General features: G+C 53.8%; 8 protein-coding genes across 8 annotated transcripts; 3 read left to right on the plus strand and 5 right to left on the minus strand.

Annotated features, from left to right (window-relative positions):
* Window positions 1-465: 465 nt before the first annotated feature.
* Window positions 466-2,644, minus strand: J4E93_009494 (uncharacterized protein; the record flags this gene model as incomplete). The annotated part of the gene is made up of 5 exons (XM_049347385.1): window positions 466-1,446; window positions 1,496-1,873; window positions 1,922-2,048; window positions 2,154-2,323; window positions 2,420-2,644. 5 exons carry the CDS (start codon window positions 2,642-2,644, stop codon window positions 466-468), a joined length of 1,881 nt encoding a protein of 626 aa, XP_049195391.1.
* Window positions 2,645-5,138: 2,494 nt separating this feature from the next.
* J4E93_009495 (uncharacterized protein) lies at window positions 5,139-6,676 on the plus strand (the record flags this gene model as incomplete). Its single annotated transcript, XM_049347386.1, has 5 exons — window positions 5,139-5,265; window positions 5,324-5,491; window positions 5,540-5,655; window positions 5,705-5,985; window positions 6,040-6,676. The coding sequence occupies 5 exons, from the start codon at window positions 5,139-5,141 to the stop codon at window positions 6,674-6,676; spliced, it is 1,329 nt and encodes a 442-aa protein (XP_049195392.1).
* Window positions 6,677-10,307: 3,631 nt separating this feature from the next.
* On the minus strand, window positions 10,308-12,244 carry J4E93_009496 (uncharacterized protein; the record flags this gene model as incomplete). The annotated part of the gene is made up of 4 exons (XM_049347387.1): window positions 10,308-11,776; window positions 11,827-11,957; window positions 12,009-12,073; window positions 12,128-12,244. The coding sequence occupies 4 exons, from the start codon at window positions 12,242-12,244 to the stop codon at window positions 10,308-10,310; spliced, it is 1,782 nt and encodes a 593-aa protein (XP_049195393.1).
* Window positions 12,245-12,776: 532 nt separating this feature from the next.
* Window positions 12,777-13,979, minus strand: J4E93_009497 (uncharacterized protein; the record flags this gene model as incomplete). Its single annotated transcript, XM_049347388.1, has 3 exons — window positions 12,777-12,946; window positions 12,994-13,868; window positions 13,963-13,979. The coding sequence occupies 3 exons, from the start codon at window positions 13,977-13,979 to the stop codon at window positions 12,777-12,779; spliced, it is 1,062 nt and encodes a 353-aa protein (XP_049195394.1).
* A 657-nt stretch (window positions 13,980-14,636) lies between these two features.
* On the plus strand, window positions 14,637-15,503 carry J4E93_009498 (uncharacterized protein; the record flags this gene model as incomplete). Its single annotated transcript, XM_049347389.1, has 1 exon — window positions 14,637-15,503. The coding sequence occupies one exon, from the start codon at window positions 14,637-14,639 to the stop codon at window positions 15,501-15,503; it is 867 nt and encodes a 288-aa protein (XP_049195395.1).
* A 370-nt stretch (window positions 15,504-15,873) lies between these two features.
* Window positions 15,874-16,824, minus strand: J4E93_009499 (uncharacterized protein; the record flags this gene model as incomplete). The annotated part of the gene is made up of 1 exon (XM_049347390.1): window positions 15,874-16,824. The coding sequence occupies one exon, from the start codon at window positions 16,822-16,824 to the stop codon at window positions 15,874-15,876; it is 951 nt and encodes a 316-aa protein (XP_049195396.1).
* Window positions 16,825-18,495: 1,671 nt separating this feature from the next.
* On the plus strand, window positions 18,496-19,401 carry J4E93_009500 (uncharacterized protein; the record flags this gene model as incomplete). The annotated part of the gene is made up of 2 exons (XM_049347391.1): window positions 18,496-18,634; window positions 18,686-19,401. 2 exons carry the CDS (start codon window positions 18,496-18,498, stop codon window positions 19,399-19,401), a joined length of 855 nt encoding a protein of 284 aa, XP_049195397.1.
* Window positions 19,402-19,544: 143 nt separating this feature from the next.
* J4E93_009501 (uncharacterized protein) lies at window positions 19,545-21,251 on the minus strand (the record flags this gene model as incomplete). The annotated part of the gene is made up of 1 exon (XM_049347392.1): window positions 19,545-21,251. The coding sequence occupies one exon, from the start codon at window positions 21,249-21,251 to the stop codon at window positions 19,545-19,547; it is 1,707 nt and encodes a 568-aa protein (XP_049195398.1).
* Window positions 21,252-22,007: the final 756 nt, after the last annotated feature.

Consider the following 22,007-nt stretch of genomic DNA (forward strand, 5'->3'; position numbering starts at 1 on the left):
ACAATACTGTGCTTGTACCTGGTCCACAAGAAGCATCACAACACAATCGCACAGCTGCTCATAATGACAACACAAGTTGCATTTGTTGAACTTCTCCTCCTACACGCCCCTCAGTGCACACCGAGTATCTGCATCCCAGCCACCCAGGCTATCATTTCCTTTGTGTAGAAGTGCCATTGTCTACCACTCATGAGCAACGCCCGAAATAACTGTAGACATCCCAGGTCCAGACTTTACCTAATACAACGCTAACCCGACAGACCAAGATTCCATCCCAGCTCCTTCGGGCCAGGGAGAGAGAAAGAGAAAACGCCATGGGTATCTGTCTTTCTCTAGCTATGACAGGGGACAGGACAAGAAAAGAACAACGTGGATAAAATTGAATCGAAGACAGCCGCACATGGGATTTGGGAAACGATGTGTAGCATGCATGAGCAAACGGCTTGATTAAGTGCGCAGGCAGATCTATTGCCAGCTGGCGGTAGGAGCAGGTGTGGGATGTTGCGGTGGTGGAGCTGCTTCGTAAGAATTGGTGGGGACGTCAACGGGGGTCTGGTGTTTTGGTGCCTCTTCGGGCGCGCTGTACGGCGGTGTTGGCGCGGAGAAGAAACCGTCGAGTTTGGGCAGCGCTTCTGGGTTGCCTGTAGGAAGCTGTTGGTTTGCAACGGGGATGACAGGTTGGGAGATCCCGTTCATGGTGGAGCTGGGCTCGGATGTAGGGGCTGAGGTTTCTGGGGCAGGCGCAATCTCGGGCTGTTTGGGCGCGCCTGTGTCGCCTAGTGTCGCAGCAGTAGCATCGTGGTCGACGCCATTTGCCATGGGCGCGTCTTGGTCGGGAGCAGCAGAGCCATCCGTTGCGCCTTTCCGGTAACGCAGGGTGACCATGAGGCTGTGTGGTTCCTCCTCTTCATCTGACGAATCCTCCGCCGCATCATCTTCATCATCGTCGAGCTCCATCTGATCTGGCTCTTCCTCGTCATCATCTCCACCATCCCAAGATGTCGCATCCTCCTCATCTTCGGAATCTACTGTCCGGTTCAATGAGCGGCCGTTGGTAGTGCCCCTGTTGGCGGCGCGGGTTGATCGGCCAGGGCCTGACTGTGGTTCCTCCGATACATCAGACCGTACGTAATCGCCAGTCGCAGGCGATGGGTGATCGGTGACTTGTCCACTGAGTAGTGTCTCACCGTATAAGCCTGTTGCTCGAGACCGGACCTGTCGGCCGCTGGCGGTGACAGTAGGACCAGAGGGCGCAGCCGGGGTGTCGCGGCCTGATTGCCGCCCTGACCGACGTACAGATGTATTGTCCGAGTCAAAATCATCCTCTTCGTCAAATGTGTATCGTTGGCGCTTGCCACGGGTGCGGCCTTCGTATAGGGAGAAACCGAGTTCTGGGCGCGTGAAAGCGTCTTTGCGCTGACGTGTGTACTCTCGTCGCTTGCGTTTCTGCAGGGTTGTTAGCATAAGATGATATGTATACTTCACGAGGACGTACGTTTTCTGAAGCCTCGAAGCGTGGCACAGCGTTAAGCATACGCTCGCCGAGTGCCTTGGCCTCTTTGTGTCCATCCACCTCCTCTAGCTTCGTCGCAAGCGCTCTTAGCTCATCGATCGAGCCAGCGACACTGATCCACTGTACGTTCTTGAGTTTGGGGTCGCTCTCGCGGTAGATGCGAAAGTGGGTGTCATTCTGCCCTTCGACCAGGTAGTACCGGCGCTTGTCACCATCGCGACCCCACGCTTGTACCGACAACGGGATGTTTGTGTCTTGTTTGTCCTTGGTAGTGCGAGACTTGTATGCGGTATTGATCATGACCTTGACTTGCTCGTTCTGATTGAGGCTCCAAAGGCAGAGGGAGTGGAGGAGGGTGATCTGGGCGACAGTTAGCATCTGGCAAGATCAGGATAGATGGCGACTTACCCGTTCTTCTGCTGTCATTGTGTTGAAGTTGCGACCACCGCTGAGGGGGTTGCCAGTCCATTTGGTGGGCCATTGTGATTTTTGGGTTTGGATGGCCTCTTCGAGGGCGCGACCGTAGTGACCCTTCCTGTAGAACACACAACTTGTCAGCGTGTGCACTATACCATCAGCTCTGTAAGGCCTACGCGACCGGGGAATATGTATTTGTGAAGAGTAAAGGGGTCAGACTGACTCGACAGGTTTCTTGCGATTGAGGACGAGCCCAAGCAGGGCGCATAGTAAGCCTTCGACATCGGCGGACGGCGTCTCCTCCGCGACACCCTGTTCGATGTCTTGAGGCCCTACGTGAGGCGAACCGCGAGGAAAGGCTTCGTTGAAGCGCGACCGAAACATTACAATGAACTATAGCGCATGGCATTAGCGGTGTCTGGGTGGATTTATGCGCGATTGCGGTGCAATGCAGCGCGTCACGACGCGACGGACGCGTCCAACACGTACAGCAATGTCTGGATTATCCTCTGGTACGGCCTCATGCGGTGGAGAAGGCGCTCGTTTCCTTGGAGGCGGCGAGGGCGAGCGATGCTTGAAAAAGGTCAAGATTGTGCCATTCTTCTTCTTCTTTTTCTGAGGTACGGCCTTTGCAGCGCTTGCTTCCGAAACCTCGACCTCCATCTCGTCGTCGGTCGGGGGCGCAGAGGACAGCGAAGAATCGGAATCGGCCATGGTTGGTGGTGTTTGGGGGTTGATGTTGGTGGTGGTAGTTGCGGCTGCAGTTGCGGGACGAGGAGAGGAACTACGAACAGAGCACGGTTAGGCAGGCATGAGGTAATGCTACTTTCGCTAGCCCAAAGATCGACTGATTGGGTCCCTGTAATACAGGACAATGAACACGTTCGTCAGGGCATCTTTGTTTGACAAAACAAGCGTCAAAAGGTAGCAATATCAGAGCAACGATGGGATCAGGGCAACTTCTGTAGTCTGGGAGTTTGATTCGGCTATATACGTGATGTTCGCAAAGTGCTACAGCGATATCTCAATTCGCATATAGTGAGACCACGGCCAAGAGCAGCTATCAAGCGTGCCGTCTCTTCACCACAGCTTCCACCAAAACCTCCTGCTCACAAGTCTGATCGTATGGTTGCATCTCGCCCAACTCGCAATGCTGTTATTAAGAAAGTCAGTAGCTTATAAGTATCCTATCGTCGTTTCTTGATGTTCTGTTCTGGGCCCAGAAGGGGGTCGAGGGCACTGCCTTAAGACATGATTCGAGAAGCGCAATCACAATTCGGAGTGCAAGTGTACCGGCGAGATAGAGTTGTGTCAGGCTTTCGTTCCTCGAATGCGCCCCACTGCGCAAAGGCTGTAGTCAGGTCTAGGGCGGTTATGCTGATGTGGCCGATATGTCCCTTTGAAAGCGCTGATCGGGTGGGGGAACGCTCGACAAACGCAAATGCGATAGTCGCGACCAAAGCGCGAGACCTTCCACAGATGCCTTGGTGTTGCTCATAAGCACAAATGAGCTTTGCCCATTCGATCCTCCTCTTGACTTGTATAGGCGGCACAACGGATGTCAAGTAGATGAAAGGAAGGCGATACCGGGCAATATACTCATGAGAACGCTGGGAGGTTCTTCGAGTTCCCAAGCGTTATGGGTTGGCTGCAGGCGCGCCTATGTGCGTCGCGCTTTTCGTCGCAACTTCGGGCTAGTCCGCCCAGTCGTGAAGTTGCAGCGCATGTCTGTCCACTCCTTGTACTGAACATCCTCACGGCACCTTCTCTAGCAATAGAATCATTGCGCAATGATGTAGCGCGATCAGAAATGAATCATATTCGATCGCATGAATTGAGACGGACGGGTCTTTTTGGAATGAAGAAACCTAGTTTGGGCTAATAATGCGCCAGAAGATGCCGACTGCGCAGAGTACGAGTGAATGCGAGAACGTGGTTGAAGTGGTGTTGCCTTGGCTGAGGAGAGACGCGCATTTGAGGTTGAAGTTCCAGGTGGCCGAAGAGACGGCGCTTGCCAAGTCACGTGCACGCGGTTTGCATGGCGGGGCGAGCTGCCCAGGTGGAAGGTAATCGTCTCGAGGCAGATTAAGACATGGAGTCTCGATTTCCTGTTAGTCTTTATTGATGTCGTAAGTGATGAATAGAATACGAAAGAAGTATATTGACTTGAACAGACGCTGGAACCGTGATGGGCGGGCGCTCGCAGTGCAATCGTGTGAGATGGCGAGCACATTGACTGCATATGCCAAGGTAGCTCACAATGTAGAAGGATTGCTTTCCAGCTATCTCGCGTTGTTTTCAGAGGCCAGGTGATATATCGCGCTTGCCGAAAAGACCGCTTGACCTGATAAAGGAAGGAGATTGGGTTCGCGTCCTTTATGGCTGCATATTGAAGAGTCTGGACGGCGCACTAGACAGCCAACATGCGCTTCTGTAGGTCTATCGAATCCCCATTGCTGCGCGCGATAGGAGAGGATCCGAACAGGAGCCTACTGCTGATTCCGGTGATTTGCTCGGTGAAGTCGGGCAGAGAACAGAGAGTAGCTAAGAAAGACGCTTCCTTGGTACGGTGGCGAGGGTGAAACTCAGCATCCATGAGACGGAGCGTGATTGCGCAAACCATGACGGAGGCTGCCAGGAATAGAACGGTGGTCAATGTATGGCAAGACGGGTGAAACGGGGGGCATGCCTACAAAAGGCGATAGTGGAGGGGTTGGCTGTGGTGGGTAGATGGGGCGCCCGGCGGAAGCATTAGGGCGGCAAACCCCGGAATAGCGACATGTCGTCCCGCTGTGTCAGGACTGGCTGGGCCGCGTCTTTGGGCGACGCTGATCGCCGTTGGAGGGCACCTAGACGGTCTGTGGTTTCTGGAATAATGGGTCAGGGTCGCGCCTGCTTAGCCTGCTGCTGTATATTGACACGCGTTGGCTCTCAACTTTTGCCGTAGGACGCCCGCCATTGCGAACTCTCCCTCCTGACTTGTACTGTCTCGCAGCATCCATTCATCTTTTCATCCATTCCTCTTTTCCTTACTTTGCACCACTTGGTCTCTGTCGCCGGGTGTTGATCGTCCCGCGCCTGCCTCCCTGGTGGTATCGATAGCTGTACCCTGCACACGGCCCATATCTTGTTACGCACGCCGCAGCCCCCTCGTCATTCTGCTGCTTGCACACTTCCCTACGACACCCACGCACACCGCACCGCAATCATGAACATCAACAAGAAATTCGACCGCCTGAAGCAATGGACCAACGAGAAGATGGGCGCAGAGGCCCGCACTGGTCTCTCCGACGAGTTCAAGGCGCTCGAAGTAGAAATGAACCTGCGTCATGAGGGTATGCACGAATCCAGGCCCTGCAGCTGCTCCAGCCTCGCATACTGACACTTTTCCAGGCATGGACAAGATGCACGGCGCAATGGCTGTCTACGTCAAGTCGCTCTCCAAGCGCGCAGAGGGCGCCGACAAGGAGAAGCAGCTACCAGGTGGCCATCTGGGTTCCTCCATGGTGACCCACGGCGAGGACTTTGAGCCCGACTCGGAGTTTGGCAATTGCCTGTCTTGTGCGTTTCCACGCCAATCGCACCTGTCTGCGTACTAACTATCAGCAGCACTGGGTCGAGCAAACGAACGTCTGGCACGAGTACAGGAGACGTATGTCCAAGGGGCTACGTCATCATGGCTCGAGGGTCTTGAACGCTCCTTGATTCAGATGAAGGAGTACCAGGTACGGCACCATCAGAACGATTGCGGGCATGGAAGCTAATTCGTCTCAGTCTACCCGCAAGAAGCTCGAGACACGCCGTCTGGCCTACGACACATCCCTCGCCAAGATGCAGAAGACGAAGAAGGAAGACTTCCGCATGGAGGAGGAACTACGTGCCCAAAAGGCCAAATACGAGGAGACCAGCGAAGAGGTCTTCCGGAGGATGCAGGACATCAAGGAGTCCGAAGTCGACATGGTCCAAGACCTGACTGCTTTCCTCGAGGCAGAACTGAGCTACTACGACCGCTGTCGTGAGATTCTGCTCAACGTCAAGCGGGAATGGCCGGCTAGGTGAGGACATTCCGATCAGCATAAGACCTAGCACATTTCTGACACATGACACAGGGACACCAGGGCTATGCCTAGCCGCCCCGCGCGCTCCCGATCCAATACCGCACACGGCTACGCAGAGCGCTTCAACCCAGTCGAAGAAGAACCCGAGCCTGAGCCCGCTCGCATGACCATTCCCAAGCTTTCGTCTCAGCGCAGCCGCTCCCCTGGCCCTGAGCAGTCGCCCGGTGGCTACTCCCTACGCCCCTCTCTTAGCCGCACTTCGACCTACGAGAACAACAATGGCTACCGAGACGACTCCCCTGCCCGCCGACTGTCCCGCGTCCCCACTGATTCCTCCGTCATATCCTCCGGCCGAACAAATCTCCGTCCAGTCCGCCAAGCGAGCGCCAGCCAACAGAACACGTTTGCCGATGACTACGAGGATGATTATGCGCCATCTAACGGGAACGGATATAGACGTGACCGTGATCGATCGCCACCTAGCCCCGATACCTCGTCATCTGTTGGCAGTGGGCGCGGCGGCGTCATGTCGCGGGCAGCGAGTTGGTCCCAAGCGGGTGAGCAGGCGACCAACGGCGGCAAGAAGGCACCTCCGCCACCTCCTCCATCGCGGGCGAAGAAGCCACCGCCACCTCCGCCGCCAATGAAGCGAAGTGCGTTGAGTGAATCTCAAGTAGCACGCTACTAGCCTTTGCGAAATTCCTCTTGTCTTCCTCTTTGGCTAACAAGTTTGTCGTAGAGCTCATGTCTTCCACTGTCAGGAACACCAGCTGGTGATGCCAACATTTGACGTATCGACATGCTGTTCACGACTCGCTTGGCGGAAAATCAGGTCTGCATTCTCGACTGCAGCGCGGTCAGGCGTACATGGCGTTACATTGGAGGGAACATCAAGCACCAGAGTCGTGGCGTTTTGGAGCTGGGTGGAACATGTTTCAGCGTCTACGTGTCGAGCTTGGGACGCAAGTTCAATTTAGCAACGGTGCTAGGGCTCAACCTCAATACATCTCTTAAGCAATTAAAGGAGCGAAGTGAATTCGCATGTGTACAGTCGAAGACCCCCAGGATAAGTGAGATCTTGATACGACCAGGAACATTCGTGAACTCGAGATGAACTCGTATCTATTTTAATCACTAGACTGACCATATGTATAATACTCGTGTCATTTCAACACGAGCGTTTCCCGTAAACACCACACTAGACCCACCAATTAATGCTCGTACTTCTGCTGTTGAGGCGGGAAATTCCAGTTCTCCTAGATAAAAATTAGCACAATTCCCTCACATCTGACCAACCACAACAAAACCGAAAGAACAACTTACCCACTGCTGCAACCCGCCATTCGGACTCGTAGTCCCAAACTCAGCATGATGCCCCGTATCCACCGGCACAAAAATAGCACCCGTATCCTGACCCGCACCAGCGCTCATACCACCCCAGACATCGTAATCCTCTGCGGACCCAGCACCTGCCCCACCGCCGCCGCCGCCGCCGCCTCCACCATTCAAGCTCCCGAGTATACTATCGAAATCCACATTCAAGCCATCCAGCGTACCGGACGTAGGCGTTCTCTGCAAATGGCCATGCATATTACTCGGCGTCTGCTGCGCGCCAAACGCGGGACTCGTTACGGAGCCGCCGAAGGAGGGGAGGGGCTGGAGCGTGGGATGTTGCTGGGGAGCGATTTGTTGGCGCTTTTTGTTGAAGCCTTTCATTACGTAGAAGGCTTCTAGGTTTTCTTTGACGGTGAAGAGGAGGTCGGAACAGCGTTCTCGTACGCCGACGCCGTAGCAGTGCCCGAAGATGTGGTCGATGATGGTGGCCATGCGCTCTTTTCGCGGGAGGTCGGGGGTGCGGTAGAGTTCTGTGAGGAGGAGGAGCACGGCGTGGTATTGTTGGTAGGTCGTTGAGTACCAGGCCCATGCCGAGAGCGAGGGCAGTGTGTCTAACGTTGCGCCGATTTCGAGCGTGGTCAGGGCGGCTGTGAGGAGGACGTCGCGGAGGCGGTTTTCGGATTCTGAGCGCGGTTGCAGAGAGGTTTGTGGGAGATGTCGGTAGAGAAGCATGGAGTCGCAGCGAGACATCAGTAGTGTTGCTACAAGGCCTGCGTATCGTTGAATGGGGACGTTGGCGTCTAGGTACTGCAGGTATTTGCTTTGGATCTGTCGCTTCTTGGCTTCTACACGGGCGCGTAGGTCGTGGAGCGTGATGTGCTTGCGGTCCATCTCGATTCTGCCGCGAAAGATGAGACGGTGGATTTCGTTGCATTCGTAGCGTATCAGCGATAAAGTGACGTCTGACCAGCCGGTGGTGGAGGCGGGGTGTTGTTGCCATTTTGCACTGCCAAACTCGAAAACGTCGTCATCTACATTTAACGGGAGCGCAATGTCGAAATCGTCTGATCGAATGGATGGATGGGGCCCTTGCGCTTCGGCTGTCTTGAAGTCTAAGAAGCAGATTTGGTACCATAAGAGCGATCGAACGTGTCGCTGTAGAGGTGTTAGGCTGTTGGCTGAGCTGTGGCTCATGCGATGTATGCCTATACACTGTGCTAGGCGAACCAGAGCACCGACTACAACAGATGTCGCTCGAGATATTTGCGCTCGACAGAGGGGTATCTGTAAGTGTTATTATGCGTGACTTCTATCAAGAATGCCGGTTCAAGTACCAAATAGATCGTCAAAGCTTGCAAGGTCCGTATGTTGGACGTCTTCGCCCAATTAGCACGAAGCAATGCCCGCTCGGTAGCTTTCTGTAAGCGCAAGAACAGGTCCTCTTTTGTGATGCCAAACTGCGACTTGGCTTGCAGAGGCGATACAGACGCCGCAGCAGCCATGCACACGGCCAATATCAAGGCAGTACATGAATTCTGGTTGGGATTCCCAATCTCAAGATTCATCCAGAAGCGGTCAAACATGCGCTTGAACGACGGAAGATGCAACACGTGCGCAAGAGGGCTGACGGCTTCTGTGTATCGCTGTAGTAGTCCCTCTGCTTCCATCTTAGTCGGTAGCTGCGGTGCTTCCACATCGTTATTCTGATGGAGAGGCAGCGAGCCACCTAGCAGCAGGTTCAGCGATGGTGCAAGGGACGGCATCTGTTCTGCAGACAGTAGAGCAGACGACTGGGTCGCTCTCTGGCCCGTGACTGATGACGACGGGGTGAAGCTCTCAGACAGAAGCTTGCCGAGCTACACAACAATTCAGTCTGCGGTCAAGGAAAGGCAACGGAAACACGGGATGAAATATGCGGACAGGGCAGAAAGTACCTCTTCGGCGTATTGGGGGCGGAAAAATCCGGTGACATTCTCACAGATGATCATCCTCCCGATTCGAATCGTGAGATCCGTCGCAATCTGATCTTCATCGTCGTTCTCGTCCTCGTACACGTCGTCCTGCGTCTCTTCAGGCTCGGCGGGCAGTCTCTCCCAGGCATCCGTTTCGGGCTCCACATCCTGCTGGTAGGCTTCCCACTCATAATCTCGCGGTGGCGTGCCAGGCGTGGTGGTGTCGACGGAGTTCGCATTCTCGTACCCGTCATGCACACTGGCACTACTCTGCGTGCGCACGGGGAGGTTCTTGGTCCAGTCCGGGATGGTGACACCAGCGCCGCTCTTACTCTGCGCGCGCTCTCTCTGCTCCCTCTCTTTCTTGCGCGCAGCGCTCTCAGGGACCGTGATGAAGACGCACTCGCGCCCGAAGGCTGTGCAGTTCTGGCAAGGGTGCGTCTTGGAGCATCGCGACTTCCGGGTGCGGCATTCAACGCAGCTGTTGATGGGGCGTGGATTTCTCCGGCGGACCACTCGAGACTGCAAGACCTGTCCTTGTTCTGGCATGTCTCGCAATCCTCATTTTCGCGCCATGTGTGGGTGAGGTTTGAAGGTGGCTGAGGTGGTGGAGTGAGCGATCGGATGTCGGCCCGTCAGGGAACCCTGATGACTTTAACACCTGTTGGTGATGATGCACGTGTTCAGCCTTGTCGCATCGTCTTGGCTCTGAGCAGGTTAGCAGACTTTTCGCCGCCTTCGGAGTCATGCAGGTACCGCCCAACAATTGATTGCTAACTGCGACCTATAGGCCGCGCTGCTGTTCAGGGCCGGCTTGAAACGAATGATGTGGGCCTTGGTGGGATGCATCTCGACCCTTAGCGCGGGGCATGCACTGTGCTGCACTCATTGCGGGCTGTGCTGACGGACACTAATATTGTGGTATTCATGAGGCAACTCTATCAACCCGTGTAATATGAACCTGCATTCGATGCCACTCGCTTCGACGCCCAACTCCCGAATCATTGCTTCGCTCTCGCAAGACGATATCGACTATCTACCTACTTCTCTCTTCAGGCGAGCCGCAGCTGATGTAGCGGGAGGCTCGGGCCAGGAGTCGACGGCATCTTCTACTTCCTCCAAGAAGGAAGTGCTGTTATGCACAGTGGTGCCGCCGAGCACGACTCGAATACCTGGCGAACTAGCATTTACTTGCGCAACCATCTTAGCTTCCTCGTATGTTGCGCCGCCGACCATGAAGACAATGATGTCCTGCGGCTTGTCCTTTGTCGATCCGCCACCCTCGACGAAGGGGTACAGTTGCTGGCTTAAGCGACCCTTGATCATATCCTGCAACGTAGCCTCTAAGCGAGGCGAGTGCTGTGTGTAGACGTTCTCAACACCCTTCAAGCCCTTGAGTCGATCTCGGGCACCTCCGAAGAAAGACCCAGGTTGGAAAAGGTCCGGCACTCCACCTGCCGCCGTAGTCGCTTGCAGCGAGTCATGGTAGGTCAACAGCTTTGTGATGAGGTTAATGCGATGCCGTGACAGTCCACCCGCAACAGCGAGCAAGTCAAGCAGCATAGCTGTGGAGTTTGACGAGGTCTTTGAGTAGCGCAACGCGTAGATGGCAACCAGCCGGAGCTTGTTGTTCGCCGGGACCTTTGGATCTTGGATGATCCTTTGCAGCGATTTGACGTCGTTGGAATGGTTGTCTGTACATGCCAGGCTCTGTTCGAGCTCACTGATGTCCAGTAGACTCTCCTCGCCAACTCGTCTGCTCAGCTCACCGACAAGTGTGACGTGCTTGGTGACGTTGCCGGAAAGCTTGCGGAACTCGGGAAAGTCCTCGATAAAGCGCTTCATATCGGCAATAGAGTCGAGCTTTTGCGATCCCTGCTGCTTTGACGCGAACTGCTCGACATACTCTTTTGCGTTTTGCCCTAAATCGCCGAAGTTGAGATACATGTTCTTCTTGAAGAAAGGGTCCTGCTCCTGCGATAACACGATCTCCTTGAGCTCGGGACGAATCTCTGGCACGTCGCGTAGGTCCACCCGTCCGTTGTGTATCCCGAGCAGCTCGTGAACCATGGCCTGATACGTCCATTGCGTCAACAGCGGTGTCACCGGATCGTCCCTTCGGTCGACAATCAAAAGTATAGGCGGGGTATCTGTTTTGCGGAAGTCGAACAGCTGCTCCTCCTGTGTCATGTGGTAGCGAACCTCGGTCGCCAGCTTCTTGACGAGCAGACTGTTCTTTTGGTATCGTATCAAGGGCTTCTTCTTCAGTGACAGAAGTAATGCCATGACTGCCTCAGTTGATCTTTGTAGCGCATCATGGTTCCACGCATCCGGGCTTGTGCTCCATATCCGATGGTCGGGAAATCCGAGGTTGAGCGACATGAGGTCAGGGTTTATGACGAGGAAGTCGGCGAAGTATTCCTGAATCGCGCGCACGACTTCGTGGTCGTCTGCCTCGGCGAGGCGCTCCAACGACGACTTTTTGATTATATTACTAAAGTCTGTCTGTATCAGCACGCGTACGTAGCGCCGTGTTCTTCCAGGCGCATACAGATGTTGTATTCCCCATACTTGGGCTCTCGCAGCTCTTCGATCAGGTTCTGAATGGACTCTGGTGACGGTCGCACAAAGCAGAGACATCGCAGATGGCGCATCTTCTCCCGCTTTGGATTGTCGAGGCGGCTGCCAACGTGTTAGCCGTGCATTGCATCATGGATCGCGAGGGTGCAGTACTCGGTAAGGTAGACTTCATGATTGAGGAGGGCGGATTGCGTAGTCGCGGTCGATACTATGGGGACCTAAGCAGTATGAGTAACGTGTGTACAGCCACCTGGGAGAGCAGACAAACCCACAGTCTCGTTGTCGAGGAGGAGTATCTTCATCTTGGCCGCGGAGGTGCCTGTCGCAGCGCTGTCCCCGACCGACACCATCTTGGTGATGTAGCCGGAGACGGCCTGTATGATGTCCATGATCGCGAGGAAATTAGTCGCAATCTACTGCGCGCGTGAAGTCGTGAATCAGGAGAGTCGTCGTCGTACTCGTTCTTCCATGTCGACGCGGTTGTTCGTTGGTCAAGGCAAGCTAGGAACGTGGCTCAAGCGCGAGAGCTCAGGAACATGACAGCGCCAAGGCGACTACATCCACGACATTTCGGAGCTTTTACATCGAATTACCAGTTACATTGAATCAAGTACGCTTCGATGATCTGCCACTGCATCTTACTATTCCCTGATGCTGTTGGTCGTGTGATCACCCACAGTGGGCAGACATGTGGAGTTCCGCCGCGGGGCAGATGCGGGCAGTACCTGGGCATCGTCCACTCTTATTTCATCGATGACTAGCACGCACATGTAATCATAACACCAGGACATGCACGATACAGAATTCATCACGGCTGTGCTACTGCATGTTTGTTGCTTCATCACTGCAGCGCTCTCGCCACGATAGTGACTGAAATCCGACACGCCTCTCCCTTGCCTTGAAGGCTGGTCTGGCACACGACTACTTCATGATACGTCCCTCAGCGGCTTCTTCAGCGTGCTGCCTAATACGACCCATCGCCTTTGCTTCACCATCGATGATTTCCGGCAGCAGGTCGAAAACGCTCTTCTGCTTGGGAGTCCAACCGAACAGCTTGTTGGCTCGAACAGCTTTGCAGCGAGAGTTGGTGCCTAAACATGTCACAAAACGGCATATCCGAGAACACAGCATGACTCACCCCAAAGGTAGCTGCCCATTGGCCTCATCTCGTCTGCCTCCTCTTTGCTCACGTTATCAATCCCCTCATGGTTGATGAGCTTGTTCTTGAATGCGATCTCCCCGATCTTGGTACCGATGTCACCCCAGCAGAACTCTCCGCTCTCTGCGAAATAGTATCCTTCCTTGTTCCAAGTCGCTTTGCCACCATCAGGCGACAGAGCGGCTGTCACAAGGGCTAGGAACACCTCGCTGAGATCTTGAACATGAACTTGAGTCCACATGTTCTTGCCGTCACCAACGACGAAAGCCTTCATGCGCTTCAGTGCAGCCTTGCTCATGTCATACACCTGCACACTCTTTTGGTTATCAGGTCCACGGCCAGGGCCGTAGATACAAGGCGGGCAGACGATGGCAGACTGGATGTTGCCTGCTGAAACCTCGTTCGATCCAAGGATGATCTTGTCGACATTTCGATGGAGCGCTGAATCAGGCAGCGAAGTGACCTCACCAATGTTGTCCCAGTCATCATAGACCTTCTCTCGCCTCATGCCGTAGGTGTTGGTCTCAAAGTCCTCGAAAGACAAGACACCAGTTCCAGAGGTGTGAATGAGATAGGTCTTCTTTCCGCTGCGTGTGAGGCCAGCAACCAACGCATTGGCGGAAGCCACGTGGTCGCAGTCGGCGCAATGGAGGACGATGTCTGCATTGGACGCCTCGGTAGTGAGTAACTCGGTGTCATCAAGGGTTCCGTACACAAGACGGGTCTTTGGGAACTGCACTGCGACTTTGGCGCCTTTGTCACTGTTGCGAACGAGTGCGGTGATCTCTAGATCCGGATAGGTGTTTGCAACTGCGTAGAGGGCATCGCCTCCGATATAGCCAGTGGCGCCGGTGCTGAATCTAGTTAGTACTCAAATATCTGGGAAAGAATGCATTCATATGTCATTCATGTTCCGTGCGTCCAGTGTGAGCACGCATGCGAACTTACATGAAAAGCTTCGGCATGATTAGAGTGTCGATGAGATGAGAGGAGATTCGTAAAAGACCAGAACACAGTCGGTGCTGGTGTGATATATGCAAAAGTTGTCAGGCTTCTGTCGCTTTGAAATCGTGTTTGCCTACAGCTCCACCTGGGCACAACTAGCAGGAACGTACGTCACAGATATGTACCAGTAGCGCGAACGTCCAATCGGTGACCACAATGCTGCATTGCTTACCTACCTAGGTAATTTCTATGAGCCTGCAACCTCATCTCACTGCATTTACAACATTACACACCCTCTTTCATGCTTCCTCATCATATTGATTGCGACTTGGACGTGGACAGTCCTATGGTCTTGATCCACATGTCTGGTGAGACGCCCCGCAGTGGCGCACCTTCCCCAAGAGCTTATCCGCTACAAGCACTCGGAACTTTGTGTCCGATGAGATGGTGCAGACATACTGGATATACCATAAGTGCACGAGAGGCGTGAGCTTGGTTAATGGATGCTGCTCCGAGGAGCTCATACCACAGCTCCTCACAATTGAGCCTCGGTAAAGTATAGTCAACTTACGTCATCCACCTAACACTACGAACATCTATACTGCGTCTTGTCCATCGTCTGAGCATTATATTCGCGAAACGAGTAAACATCTTATCTCTTCAATTCCGCTTCCAAGATGCCGCTCTGCACACTCCATCTCGTCGCCCTCCACAGCACCACCCCCAACCCCATCTTAACCTTCCTGTCCACCTTAAAGTCCGCCAACATCTCACCACTCGTCATCTCACGCGTAATCCGCTGGATAATCCTCCCATCAAAGCTCTCAACCGAACACCTCCTCGCCCGAAACATCCACTGGGATCTTCTCCTCATCCTGCCCAGCACCGACGCGCTCCCATCCTCGCTCTCGAACCTAGTCCAAAACCACTGGAGCGTAACAGCCGGAGTCCCCTCCCGCCTGATCCAAGACTTTGCATCGAAGAACCAGAAGCTACTGCATCCAGACCCTAGCTCCGTGCCCAAGGTCCAAGAGCAGAAGAGCAACAAAACCACCGAGTCAAGCCAAAGCCTCGAACTAAGCGATGAGCTGAATAAATGGATCCAGACTTTTGTCAATAGCGGTGCTAAAGAGGGCAAAGGCGCGGTATCCATGTTCAACCTCCTCGCCTTCAACCCAGGGATGAAGGAAGAATACCTGAAATACGGTGCCGCATTCGCCAAATCAATCGGCTCTAAGCACGGCGGGAACGCAAAGATCGTGGGGAACGCAACACATGTCAACGGCTCGGCGATCACCAAGGCATCAGACAGTAGTGTTGGCGCGAACGGTGAGGTGGGCGGTGGGAACGATGATTGGGATGAGATCGCGCTGGCACATTATCCCAGTATCTTGCACTTTAGGGATATGTTGGCGAGTGAGGATTATCAGGAGGTTAATCACAGGCATCGAGTGCCCAGTTTGAGGGATACGTGTATTCTTATGACGAGTGAGATTGCGGTTGAGGAGTTGATGGGGCAGGGTAAAGGTGGAGCGAAGCTTTAGGACTTGGTGAAGCTGCGTAAAAAATCGTATATGTAGCAGACTCACTCAGGTGTGAGGGTAGAGTCAGAACACGAATTCTGGTTTGTGTCGATGCTATCTGATCTTGCGACTGCTAAGCTCCGCACAAGGCCGTACCGTGATACAGCTTCTCGAAGCTCGTACAAGCATATCGTGTGTCTTACTTGGGTTGCTCAACGTGGAGCTCATGCCGTACTCAGTGTAGCGCCCAGATATTCGCACTCATAACGTCTGATGCTCTCGCATCAGACTCGGAATATTACCAGAGCAGCGACCCGGTGTGTCGTAAAGTCCGAATCGACATCATTGATAAAAACGCCGCAGCGATCAATTCAACCACGCCAAGATCCCCTCAAGCATCCACATCAACAAACAACTCCCGAAACGCCAACCGTCCAATTCCCTCTCCCGGATGTCCCACCTTCTCCTTCCCACCCCTCCCCCTGCATTTACCCCATCCACCTCTCGCACTACCAACATCAGGCAACACCCAATTCTTCTTGTCCTGCTCCGCGACCCACTGCTCGCACAACGCCTCCGCCAGCTCGAGCTTGCGTTCCCAAACTCCTTCATCTTCGCCTTTCACTTTGAGCAAAGCAGGTGCTGTGCTCCTGTCCAAGAACGAGGAATCCATGACTTCGGATGCGAAGCGTCGGCGCTGGAGGAGGCATTCTTCAGCACGGTTGTGTCGCTTACAACGTGAGCATGAGGGGTAGGTTCTTGAGCAGGGGAGGCCGGCGAGGGTGCATTGGAGACAAGAGGTTATCCAGACTGGTCGCGGCTCGTTCGGGTCGGGTGTTGGAAGAGTACGTTGAGGGTCGAGATCCCATACAGTTGTGAGGTCGTCTGTATCTGTGTGCGAGGCTGATTCATGGGGGTCTAGCCTGGCTGATGGCTTGCTAGGTCGAAGAGCAAAGGCTGGTGGTACAAGCCGTTCAAGTGTGCGCTCTTTGCCCTGTGTTGGCGCCCAGTCACGGCTATCGATACTGGTCGTGTCGGAATCATCGTCTCGTATCTCGAACCTTGGGGTCGGGCTACCGAACAGATTCTTGCGGAGTGGTTTGTCGAAGATGCTCTGCCCGGAGAAGGACGTGTCGGTTGGCGATATCTCATCTTGCGGTACAGAGCGGTAGTCCGATCGCCGAGGTGGTGTAGTTGGTCCATGATCTCCCTCCTGATGGGTATAAGTGGCGCACTCGCTTTCATCGATCTCGGCGCTCTTAATGTTCAACTTGTCAAGCCATCCCTCGATGCGATCAGGGTGTTCGACCTCCTTCTCCAGCATCTTCAACGAAACAGGCATGTCGAAGAAGCCCACGCCGATTGGAGTAGATCTTGAAGAGTTGATGATGGTCAGAGTTAAAGAGTAGTGAAGGTGACGAGGTCGAGAGGATACGGTGAAATTGTTTCACGGTGAAGTCGACCACGCTAGTCCGGACGCGTCGAGGAACTGGACCATGGATACCGCATGCTCATAGAATGCGGGGTAACGAAAGCGGAGATGTAATCAGACATCGTATGGCGAGAGGCAGCTTGTAAGTTCATGTCTCGGTTGCGTATTTCGGCGGTCACTGTTCATCTTAGCGCCGATCAACCGCTTCGAGCAAGTAGCTCTTCAGTCCGGACTTTGAATAGTATCTCCCTAGATCAGGTATTAATATGTCCTTTGATATACTCAGATCCCATGTAAAATGCTCGAAAGTCGTGGAGTTCCGGTTGTTGGCTTTAGCTTGATCGTCTGCGTTTCGAACATCCAGAGGGATGTCATAGTAGATCAAGGCTCGTAACTTCCCTGGTACCCAGGTAGTGTACCGAACGTTTGCGGGTCGATAATCTTGCAGGTCAAAACGCCAAAAGAGTACGCACATGCATCGAAATCCCTATGAGTAGGGTCACTTGTAGCACACAGAAAGACCCACTCTTCGTCAAGTGTCGCCCGTAGATTACGTGCTGTTCCTCCTTCTGAACAATGCTCGAGCTGCTGCATCCCCAAAAAGAGCGCGTCATTCCCGAGTCATCGCAAACCAAAGTGACCACAAGCATGCGCATCCGCGTGCTTATACAAAGCATCTGAAGGCCAGCAGTCTCTGTTGTGCTGCGCAACTGCTCTTTCAAGAAGTTGATAGCGGCATTCCGTCTGACTCTGTAGCGGTTGCAACTTCGAATGCGCTCTCGATATGTTTTCGCAGCATAGGATAGGAAGGTGTATCTGTCGCGCACTAGGAGGCAGCTCTGAGGAATTTCTGGCGGACGTTCACGTCATCGCGACGCGTCTCGGTAGTACGAGTCATGCTAGCGTGACGCGTACATTATCCCCGGCGTCAGCCGAACAACCTCAGTTTCTAACATCGTTCTTTCCAAGTCTACGCACATCAAGTTGCATCGGTACAACAGGCTGAGTGACCCCAAAATCTAGCGCATCATTCTGATTCAATCACGTTATGCGAACGTTTCGTGCAATGTCATACTCGAAAATGCTTTCCAAGGTTTCGTCTCACATCACCACCTATCCTGCTTTCAAGCACGTCGTGTCAGAAGAATGGCTTTCTCTTTCTCCAGATCAGCTCTCAAACAGTCAGTTCTTTGTTCTATAACGAGACACATTGTATCGCCCAAATGCGCGGTGGTCACCTCGAGGCGGCTCTTCGAGTGTCTTATCCTGTTCACGTTCGGCAGTGAGACAATTGAAGACAATAGCGACAGTCTTTGGGGCGGAAGTAGCAATAAGTAGCATTAGAAGCTATTTAAGCTGGGTATAGGCGGGGTGAGTAGGTATTGTTGTCGAGGTGAAGACCGTTTCTACTGCCAAGACTCGTCCGTTTGCCCTTCACCTAGGCAACGTCGTCAACTCAAAATCTCTTCGCACAAATCCTTTTCCTCTTCTCCAACAGCTTCGTCACTATCCAAAACAGCTACATACCCAGAAACCTACCACACCCACCCTACAAACAAACCCGCTCCCACCACTACCAAGATGGAAGGATACCTCCCTCAAACGTACTACGAGCCGAATGGTCTCCTCACCTTCGCCCTCGATATGGGCGCAGTCATGCTCGTTTTGCTTGCTGGCTTCATAGCGGCAGCATACGGCATGACCTCCAAGTCAAGCCCAGGTAAGTTTCATCACTCATTGGTCTTGGAGTGAATGATTTGACATGACATAGCACCAGAGATCAGCATGAGCAAGACCGAGATCCGGGATCTCGTGAGCAAGGCTGTACGCGACGAGGTCAAGATGCTCGAGAGGCGCATGGCGGTGCATGAGAGCCAGCTGGGAGAGGCCCTCGACATAGCCCACCAGCACGAAGCCCGCATTGCGGCGCTGGAAGACCGGGTCGACAGAGGTGCGAGGGAGATGGACGCCCTTCGTGCCTCACTAAACAGTCCCAAATCACCCCCCTCCTCACCCTCATCCTCATCCTCCTCTCCCTCTCCCACCCCCTCCCCCGCTACTTGCGACACCTTCCCGGCCACACAGTCGACCCCGTCTCCGCCGTCCGAGCATAGCTCAAGGGCCCCCAGTGACCACCAAGAAAACTCAGATGACGACAGCATCTCCGGCGCAGAAGACTACAAGTCTCCGCCGCGAGTCTCATCATCACCAGATCAGGCGCCTGAGGTATCCAGCCCTCAGCTTGATCCGGCGCTGGAAGATGAACTCGCTGAGTTAGGTGGTTGGGGTCTGGACACAGAGGCATCCGAGGACGTCAGTGATGGTAACATCACTGACCAGGACGCTGAAGGCGAGACAGACGATGAGTACGAGGCACCAGCACCGCCTATCCCGAGCGCTGGCAGTGAGACTTTGGCTGGACGAAGGCCAATCATACCACTGTCGAAGTGCAGGACAAAGGGTGCCAGCACCCCGCGTCTGGGATAGGTGGGAAGGTCTTCCGGTATGTTCTTGCAACCGAACCCAACTTCTCCATTATGCTAATTCATTTTGATAGGCGACAAGACGCACGTTCGACACTCCGGGATGAAGTGACGCTGCCACAGATGCAGCGTCATAGTCCCGTCCGTTTACTTCCCGCGCATCAAGAAGCGCCTACAAACGTCGACCCAAAGAACGTCCAGTCCGGTATCAGCATCAATCTGCCGAGCCAAATCGAACAATCTCCGCCTTCTCTCCTCGTCATTCTCCAACCACGCCTCACTGCCAACCTCGCGAACGCCTCCCTCATCCACCATCAATCCTCTCCTCCCTCCATCAACACCAACAAACTCTGCACAAGGGGGCGTTCCCCTGGTCACAAAATCGAGAATGGTATCGCGCCACCTGGCAACCACATGTCCATAATGCGAGGGCAAACGGTCTTCATGCACGCCGCCAAGCAGCGTCGCAATGTCGAAAGTATGCGTAGCGAAAGCACCTTGCTCGCGGATTGGTCCCGGGAAAGGGTTTGGAAGATCGAAGACTTGGAAATAGGTTTCTTTGACCAGATCACTTTCCGCAATGCTCAATGCGGCCGCAAAGAAACCTATGTCGCTCTCAAAAAGGCAGATACGTTGGAGTGCGTCCCCATCATCAAGACCTTCCTCGATACCGTATATCTTCAGCAATTCGGCACCTTGTTCGGGAGACAGAACATCTTTGGCAATCTGTTCGAAGGCTTGAGCGTGGTTCTTGCGACTGTCATCGTTCCTCATCATATTGTAGGAGATGCCGCCGTCGTAGGTGGTGGAGCCAACGATTTGAGCTTCGACAGGCCTCGCCCAGTCTTTCCAATCGGGAGGAGCCACTTTTCCCTTCCTAGCGAGATCCATGGTCGGTCGTTCAAAGGGGAAGAACTCGCTGTTCGTGCATGGCAATCCAACCCAGGCCAAGTCTCGAATCTTCGACGCGTCAACGCCAATCACGTCTTTGGCTATTGCTTCTGTGTCCCTCTCGCTGCCATCGCCTTCTCTTATACGAATCCCCAACTTCTCAGCATGCTTGAGGAAGTTGTCATGATGCTCGTCATGCGTCATTGCAGGCATGGTAACTGGCGTCCCCGAGAACATGATCGCGCGCTTGAACAACGGTTTACGCATTGTCTGCACCGAGATGCTCTCGCTACCTGCACTCTGCCCGATGACGGTAACGTTATCCACGTCGCCGCCAAAACCCTCAATATTCTCGCGCAGCCATTCGAACGCAGTGTTTTGGTCGTAGAGACCATTGTTCTCCGGTACCATATCTCCAGCACGATCCGAATGCCAGAAGCCTAGCGCACCGAGCCGGTAGTTGATCCCTACGAAGACAATTGGCGATTCACGCTCAATAGCATGGCGCACAAGATTTTCGGGGTTGTAGTATGGTCGGTTCGCCGAACCAAGGAAGTACGCGCCACCATGGATGAAGACAATGACCGGCAACTTCATATCCGAACGTATCCTTCCGCCTTCATCGACACATGAATTCGGTAGATGTATAGAAAGGTTCAAGCAATCTTCCGACTGTTCTTCGTCATCCGGCAGATTATCGGTTGGCAGTGGGATGTTGGCTGCATCAGACTTGACGCCTCCCCACGGCTGGATACTGGATGCTCCTGGCCTTGTCGCATCGAAAACTCCATCGTGGAACCTTTTGCTCTCTCCATCAGAAAGCTTGTGCGAGAGCTGTGCGCGCGCAAATCTCTGGGCAACTTTCCCGTACGGAAGACCTAATATCTTTACGATCGAGCCGCTTGGTTCACGGAGACATCTTATCGCACCGAGCTTCGCGTGGTTGAGGACGATGTTATTCATCGTGTTCGTGCTGTTGTGGGTATCCCGTGGAGGAGATACCTCCAGAGTACGATGCGTACATGGCATGCAAGAGTGGTGACGTCAGGAGATGGTCTCACTAGGCCTACCGCGCAAGTACGACGTACCTAGGTAGTCAGCCCTTCTTCTGCGAGACACTTCAACATCTCAAGAAGGTCACATGTCATACTCGACGTGAAAGTGGCTTGATGCGGAGATAGACATTTCACCTAACCTGGTCGCTCCTCCCTCAAAGCGGTTAGCGACTCGGCCTCGATGCCGGAGTTCGAAGATACGTGCACGGCAGGCATCCTATATCCACACGACACCAACCGGATATGGACAATCCACGAATTCTGCGGAACCTCAATGGGGCTGAAGCGAATAGCTTGAGCATGTAGCAAATTACTGTTCCCGCGCAAGCGATACCAGAAACCAGTATGGCGGGACCACGCTACCGCTCCCATGGTTCCTCCTCTCGACTGCCCGGTCCGCGAACATGAAGAATATCTAATCACGACCCTCTTTTCATGACTTGCAAACGGCCTTGACTGCAGGTTCTTATCTTTCATGCCGTATGAGGCTGTACTATCTTTCGCGCCTTCTTCTTCCGGTTAGTGGTGCCGCTCGCTTCTGCTTTCACCAAGTCAAAGCTTGAGCGCATATCAAAAAGCTTGTCGTCCCACCGACAGCTTGGTCAAGCACAATCAACAGGTCTTCTGCACTTGACCGGACCGGATAACGGTCTACAGAAGCAAG

Source organism: Alternaria ventricosa, assembly GCF_023758065.1.
Source record: "Alternaria ventricosa strain BMP 2768 chromosome Unknown scaffold_22, whole genome shotgun sequence".
NCBI lineage: Eukaryota > Fungi > Ascomycota > Dothideomycetes > Pleosporales > Pleosporaceae > Alternaria > Alternaria ventricosa.